The sequence below is a fragment of the Adelges cooleyi genome, unplaced genomic scaffold, assembly GCF_023614345.1.
Source record: "Adelges cooleyi isolate 19-005CV unplaced genomic scaffold, UGA_ACOO_1.1 ACOO_flye_CR_arks_rails_tigmint_CR_PRNA_805, whole genome shotgun sequence".
In the NCBI taxonomy this organism is placed as follows: domain Eukaryota; kingdom Metazoa; phylum Arthropoda; class Insecta; order Hemiptera; family Adelgidae; genus Adelges; species Adelges cooleyi.
The window spans coordinates 1-8,176 of record NW_026096520.1 but is presented as its reverse complement, the minus strand read 5'-3'; the positions used below and the strand labels follow the sequence as shown (position 1 = coordinate 8,176).

General features: G+C 33.9%; 1 protein-coding gene across 1 annotated transcript; it reads right to left on the bottom strand.

The window, feature by feature from the left end:
* Nucleotides 1-1,811: 1,811 nt before the first annotated feature.
* LOC126845988 (uncharacterized) lies at nucleotides 1,812-4,295 on the bottom strand. Its single transcript, XM_050585077.1, has 4 exons — nucleotides 3,835-4,295; nucleotides 2,597-3,442; nucleotides 2,223-2,506; nucleotides 1,812-2,110 (listed from the first exon to the last, which is right to left on the bottom strand). Exons 1-4 carry the CDS (start codon nucleotides 4,293-4,295, stop codon nucleotides 1,812-1,814), a joined length of 1,890 nt encoding a protein of 629 aa, XP_050441034.1.
* Between the last annotated feature and the right edge of the window lie 3,881 nt (nucleotides 4,296-8,176).

Sequence of the window (8,176 nt, the reverse complement as noted above, 5' to 3'; positions counted from 1 at the left end):
ATTGAAGGGTTTAAAAACCTAAATTTATGATGATTTAGAAAAAAATTCATATCGAAAAATCTAGACGTGATAGAAAAAATCGAGAACAGATTCAGAGCATCAAAATCTTTATATTTATGACATAATTTTTTGAAAGAGGATTTTGTTGCAGACCAGTGTAGTATTTTATCAAGTGTCGGAATAGTTTTGTTAAACCAAAAGGAATGGACATGTCGACGAATCGTATTTAGTTGTACATCATCATATAGATCTTTATATGATTTCTTTTGTCGAGTTTTGCACGGAGAAGTCACAGTCTTTTTGGTATTGTACTCACTAATCATGTTTGAAACCGTCCTATGACCGATACCAAGGGTTTTTGAAATAATGATCCGACATTCTCGAATAGTTATATTCGGATTTTTCATCAATTCTGATTTATACGCATTCACTATCATAAACTGTCGATCAGATGAAACATACTGGAATAAAATATGAAAAGAACTATGTTACACAATGTTTACAATAATGTATTAAAACCGTTTTAAACATGTAAAAAAACGTGTTTTTACAAAAGGTTTAAGAGGATGTCAGCGTGCTATTTGTTTTCTCTGTAAGGCCAACGCGCACATAGACAAAACATATTTGAGCAGAATCATTTTTTCTATGTATATAAGTAATCTTAGAGTAAAATCACCAAGTACAAAAAAAGATAAAAAAATAATATTTTTGAGGGAATGACATATCGATATTATATTTTATTGTTATTTGACTTTGTATTCGACTTTCAAAATAATGAAAAAAATGTTTTTAATTTAAATGATCTTTAAATTGTTTTGAGACAATATTTAGACAAATCGATTTGTCATTCCCTCAAAAAAATATTTTCTATACTCTTAATGAATTGATTTTAGGTACTAACCTTTCCGCTTGGATTTTTCTTTATCGGAGAAACAACTGACGCATTGTCCATGTTCATAATAATCAGTAAAAACACGCAAATTGCAAATTTAATTAACACAATACAAATGTAGGCGAGCGAACAACAAAAATACGTGTTAACGCGTGTTACGTTTAAAACATTGTGACAACACAGTTCACACTGTATAGTCAACAGCTGGTCAACCGCAGCCGATTCCGTCGGCGGCAGCGCTGCCTATGCGTGAGTTTCGACCGGTTTTCGTCCGCCGCCCGGTGCGCTCTTAGTCTGGACAGAGTATAGTGCAGTGCTTAAAGGTAGGTTTATTAATTAATTTTTGGAGTCTCTGAGGGTTAGACACGAGTTCAATTTTAATAGGCTTCCACATCGATTCCATCGTTTTACCTATAATATATAAGGTTGAGTAAATCATAATATTAATTTAATCAATTTTTTTTAAAAAAGCTATATTGTTACCAAATACAGCGTTGTTCATCAACTTGAAAAACTTTTTTTTGAAAATCATTAGTTGCACATTTACGTTTTTGAGTGTTAAGATCTATATAAGAAGCGAGCCAAGGTGATTGACGAAATTGTAAAACTCTATGCACCTACATTATTCATAATATACTTTATAATTTATTATTATTATAGCAATATTTTGAAATATATGTTTACCTTCTCAACCTTTAAGCCATTCGCAATCGCTTGTTTTAAATTCATATAATAATTACGTATTTTTTTTTATCTTCGAGTGTGGCCAACAGTTTTTTCGTTTTTGAATTTGGAGGACATTTGAGCTCAGGAAGGAATAGATATTCGTTATGTTCATCATGTAGAGTTGACGGATAAGCTATATCAACTTCGAAAATCATACCTGTTTCAGACTGTTCCGTCATCGAGTCCAAACCCTTCAGTGCTTCTTCCCCGCTTCCGGTGTACCACTGAAAGCTTCCAGACGGCATATCATTGCATATCCATACAAATTTGTTGCATCTTGGTAAATTAACCATGTGTTCGGCTTGTCGGGATTGTAACCAGGTGTCTTAGGATTATTAGCTTTAGCCCAGCGTGTACAGGCCTGTACGAGGCCGCCGCAGGTTCCATTTTCAATTAGCAGTACCATTTCATAGTCATTTAAAAGATCCAAATGCACCATGCTATGTTTTAACATAGCGTCGAAACTTAATCCAGGGCTCGTAAAGTAGAATACTGCATCCAAGTTGTACGTGTTCATACATAAATTACGAAATTGTTCAAATACATCGGTAAGAGCCATTATGTCGATTTTCATGTAAATATTACTACTCCCCGAAGGTTTTACATTGAAAATGATTCCAAACTTGTACTGCATGTTCGTAATCTTGTATGCTAATATGTTCACCTGTGAGCGAGTTGAACTGTTCACGTGCTGGCAAACTGGTGACCTCAAAATTTGACCACTCGTCGACGAAAGAATAGGGAAAAACTCCTTTTTTGGTCATTAATGGTATGTCTTTGGAGCAAAACACTTTGGCTGTCTTTTGAAAATTCGAAAGACCGGCTTTGGCAAGATCTGTGGTCAATGCAGATAGACTACTTGGTGTAAAACGACAGCTATCGAGAAATCTAATCGAAAAATTATTTTTTATATACTTTGTGAAGGCTATATATTTTTTTTCGCTGGTTGGTATTATATTGATAGGTTAATCATCATACCCTAGTTGTGTGACGATAAAATGTGCATCATAATGGCTTAAACTGTGAAAGAACACCGGTATAAAGTTAGGTGTACGAAGCTTAAGATTGCATGTGTTGAATTTTCCACATAAATGGTCGTGATCAGCTATTTTTTGGTTGGACTGTGTAAAACTACAATGACAAATTTCACAACATGTAGCGACTGCATGCCTCTGAGCTTCAGTGTCGGTAAATTTTATTGGTGTATTCGTCTGAAGTAGTGCACTTATGTTTGTAGCTACTTCAACAATTGCCTCCACAAAGCGTTTTGCTACTTCTTCAGAATTGATTGTTTGTGATCCACAAAACCATATGGGCGTTAGAGGGATACTATACTGTTTTAAAATGTCTATAAGTATATTGTCTGCAGCCTTTACAAAAAATCCATAAGACATTAATTTATGTTCCTCAACAATATTAGTATTTCCACTTTTGCTGTCTGAAATATCTGGTTTTATTAAAAGTGCTTCGAAATCGGCATATATCACAAACGGATGTCTAACTGTTTTGCCCCACGCATCAAATTTTAAAACTGAGCCTGCTTCGGGCATTACCGGTAAAATAGTTTTATGAGTATTGCAAATTTTAGCATGTTGGTCAAGCGCCTCTTGACCCGATAGTTTATTTAGTTTTGTACAAATATCGAACCCGGTAAAACATTTTTTACAAAAAACCATATTGCTGTGGTTTTTTATTTTTTGACTATGGATTAGTCTCACGAAATTTGTAATATATGTATAGTGACTCAAATCAGAAGTCTCATCTTCTACGAGCAGTAAATCATAATGGTTAGGTTTTTCCGTATCTGATACACGTAGTGGATAAATATAGTGTGCGGGTTGAATTTAGTGTGCCCCGGCTGTGTTTCCAACCTATAGACGTTTATGGAAACCGTTGGATTATCAGACTTGAAGGTTTTGATACTTTTAAGTGGTGTTGGATAAATGATTCTATAAAAATTATATATTTTGTTTTCTAATTTTCTATAGTTTTCACCAACGTGATTTTTTTTCCCCGAAGACACCTGTCTCGCTAAAATAGCCCATTTAAAACATTCATTGCCCGATTTGCTTATAGGGTTTAGTACAGCCTTTTTTCTCTCGATATCTGACGGTAGATATATGCGAGATGATACTCACAGCGGAGTAAAATCTTACACACCCAAAAGTAGTCCATCTATAGTTTCAAGTGAATATCCAGAGCCCTAGCTAGTATACTCATCTTCCTCTTCAAGGAGCTTTTTAAAGTCATCGAGAACAGCAGTGTTCAAGTCACTCGGTGAATAAAGCTCTCTAGCAGATGTTTTAAAAGCACGTTTTTCAGAAGTTTTATCTTGCTGTGGTATACTGTAAGTTACTTCTAGTTTTAAATTGTATTTAATTGGATGAATTGAAACCATTGAATTTAGAATATTTGTTATTTGCGGCTTCGAGTTATTTAAAAATTCAGTATAATCAACCGCATGGTTCATATTTTTTTTATAAAACCATTTAATTTTTCCTTTTAACGTTGACTCAATATGAATAAAATTATCTTGACCCGCAGCGGCCGCGGCTGACAAACGAGATGCTTTTTTTCGTTTATTTCCAACTGTATTTTTATTATAACAACCGCTCTCAGTAGAATTATCTAACAATCCCCCGTCATCAGTAGACCTTATTTTATTAACCGACTGCATCGGTGGATTATCCGTTGTACAACCTACACCTGTTGATATATATATATATATATATATATATATATATATATATATATTTTATAAATATATCTATAGTAATAAAAACAAGTCTAACCGCTGTGTGGGTCATCAATTTGTCGCCGTGTAAAAAAAGAGCTGCTTCTCGATGGTTCATCAATTTGTCGCGGTGTAAAAAAAGAGCTGCTACACGATGGTTCATCAATTTGTTGCGGTGTTAAAAAAGGGCTGCTAGCCGAAGCGTTTGAAGGAATAGATTTTATCACACTCGGTTTTTGTTGACACTGAGTAGAATCTACTTAAGATATATGAACATAAATATAAGAGTACATACAACCACATAAATTATTATGTTAACTTTTTATAAAAAAATAATATAGCGGAATATTATGTTTTTTTTTAATTTAATTTTTTGTTTCTACTCACATACACTTGTAATAATCCGGTAATAGCATCAGTAAAATTAATTCCATTTTTAACAAGGTCTATAATAAATAATAATATAAATTGTTTTTTTTACGTCTTTCGATTCTATAGTCTATTTTTTTTCAAATAATTACTGTTAAAATGCTTTACTTACGATGCACAGTTCTCACATTACGCAGCAAATTTGATTTCTGGCTGAAATTTCTATTACCGGCGTAGCAAGGAAATGTTATGTTAACGTGTTTTAAACCATGTCTGTTTAAATTGGATTTGTTTGCACAAGATTGTGTACAAGAAAACATGATGACTTTTAAATATTACAGTTAATATTAATCGAAATAATAAAATTTTGCAAAATAATATAAATTTTTCAAAAAAAACTATTAAAAACGGATGAGATACATATGAACGTATCAACACTGATTAGCATACGACTGGCTAAACCATATAGAAAATTGACGTACACAGGACACTAGATTTCTTTTTTTAGAAAGTTGGTCCTTTCATATAATTATAACAAGATGAGAGGAGGGAAATAGTTGTTTGAATAATTTCTTAAGAAATAAATTATTTTGTCTCTGAGTAAAACAACAATATTTTGTTTTATTTTTGTATACAATTATAGTAGTATATAGTTGACATAATATGAGTTTTGTCTTTTAATATAATAACGAGATATTTTTTTTAAATATCCTATTAATAAATATTTTAATTATTTAAATACATAATACTTTCCGTTATCTACAATGCCATCACATACGTTATTAATATTACTAAAAATACATAATTCACAACTGAAATCTACACCTGGCACGGTTTTTGGTGATATATTAATTTTATCTTTACGTTTGTGGACCTGTCAATAATAATAATACTTGGTATTAGTACAACGACTATTTGGTTAAAATATTATGATAATATAAAAATGATATTAACCTCTATTTCGGAATATTTAAGTCCCAGCCAGTTGTTAGCGAAAGATCTTGCAGCGAATAAAATAAGTTGGTGGATATAATCTGGCTTATTTTTCGAGATTAGGTTAGAAATCGTATTTTGATCAGTTTTTTGTGTGTATGATATCATTTTATCGCTGTGGAAACCCATTTTTTCCCTCCACTGTTTGTCCAAATACTTAACAAATATTTCCAGCTCAAGGGCGTCCGCAGGAATTTTTCAAGGGGGGGGGCAATACATTTTAAATTTTTTAGTTCATTTTCCAATTAGTGCTAAATTATGGGTTTTAAAATGAATTTCTTTCATAAATATAGGTAATCTAATAACGCCAAAATGATTAATGATTTATTAATTATGTATAGAAAATTATTTAAAATTTTATCTTACAGATGACAATGATTGTTATTATTATTTATTTACATTAAATGTTACTAACTATTGTTTGCATAATTTTTAATTACTTATAGGACTTAAGCGAAAAAATTGTTGTATAATTGATTTGATGGTACCAGCACAGTTTTGAACATACTGAAGTTTATTCAAGTCATTAATTACTAAATTCAGTCTATGTGATGAACAATGTACGAATACAGCCTTAGGAAACTCATTTTTAATAATTCCTTGGACACCATTATAAATACCTGACATAGCACTGCAACCATCATATCGTTGTCCTACCAAATTTTTAAATTAAGAGCGGAATTTCTTAAAAAAATCTATTATAGATTTTGCTACAACTTTAGCATGCATATCTGTTAAACCGATCTGTTTGACCGGAGGGGTACAGGGGGAGTGAAAGTGAGGACTAGATATAGGCCGGGGGGTAGAGGGGAAGTGAAAGTGAGGATTTTAGCCCTCAGCAGAACAAACCAATTCCCTCTACACATTATCTTATAATGGCAACGTTAAACCTTCAAGGCCTGTTAATAATAAGCTTACGTAAAAAAACAGATAAAATAATTTAATTTATTTTTATTTTTGTCAGCTTCTACTTTTTATTAGCTACTGTGGTGACAAACGTAAACTGCCTAAAAATTGTTACATAATATTATGGACACGGTGCACATGCATCATGCATTAGGGCAACGAATATCACCATTTTAAAATTCGTCAGTTTGTCACACTATACGGATTTTTCACATGCAGTTCGCGTGAAAAGAGATACCGTCAACGGCAATACTTCGTGAGGGTGTAACGAGCCTGCTCGCCTAGGGGTTAATCCTAGACTGAACGGTCGCCGATGGGATCGAGTAAGTGGATCTCGGCTTGAGAACGGGAAGCTACCCCGTGTCTACACTTAAGTAAAACCCAAAGTCCCCTTTATATATTTATATGCACCGCACGAGGGGCTAAACGGGCGGTCGTGCCTTTGAATGACGTAACTCTGAAGTATGCAACTATAACTATTTATTTATCAGGTAAAACTAACTATACAATATACATATATACAATACACTTCTACCTGGGTCCCTGAGATTGTCAGCTGGTCCTGTAGAAGTGGAGTCGAGCGAACACACACGATGCGGGATGGTAATAGGCGGCGTTAAAGCGTGGTAAAGTGCGTAAATCGGATGAGGGCTAAAATGGTCGTTAATCGCGGTTCGAGGATGGTCAAGTCTCAACTGCTCGTTGGGGTCCGCGCGGAGGCTATTGTCCTGTGTGTTCGCTGTCTCCCCTACCTATTGTCTTATTGATAGATGTCCAGTAAGCGTATTTTAGGACGAGTGGTAACGGGGTGTCAAGTGTCCCCGTTACAGCTGCCCTTCCCCTATCGAGGTCTGACCTCAGACCTAAGTTAAACAGAAGTAAAAGTGATTGTTATGCGGGGAGTGGGGAAAAAGAGGAAACAAAAACAACAAAAAAAAAACATTACAAGGGTTCCTGAAAACAAAGGTGCTCGTTATTGCTTATTGATGGCCACTCCTAAAAAACCTCGACCTTTGGCTAATTTCGTTGACATCCATTTCCTAATTTCCCGGATTTTTGAATCCTTGAGGAAACATCCCTCTATACAGTGATCATTCCTATCAGCGCCGTGACGGACTAAGGAATGATCAGCTCTGTCGTCGCTTTCTTGATCAAGCTCGGAGCTTTGAATTGGCCATCTGACTTCTCAAGGTCTCGGAATATGATAAGAGTGGCGGGCCTACTTATTGGCTGTTTAATGTTGTTTACTTGGCTATGCATAAGAATGAATTAGAAAATAGAGATAAAATGGAATTCTTATAGTATGAACAAAATAAATATTACGTTAACCTAATGTCATTGGGGAAAAAGTTGCCAAAAACCAATGACATTCACATATGTAGTTTACTTTAATGTATTATGCAAGCCATATGAAATGCGGGAGATTTCTATGTGTTATAATATGATATACAAAAAAAAAAAAAATCTTAATGATAAATAATAATAATAACTAGTGTGCCTAATATGCTGACCATAGCTCAATCTCAGTGGTTCGTAAAAGGTTAGACCCAGGGTTA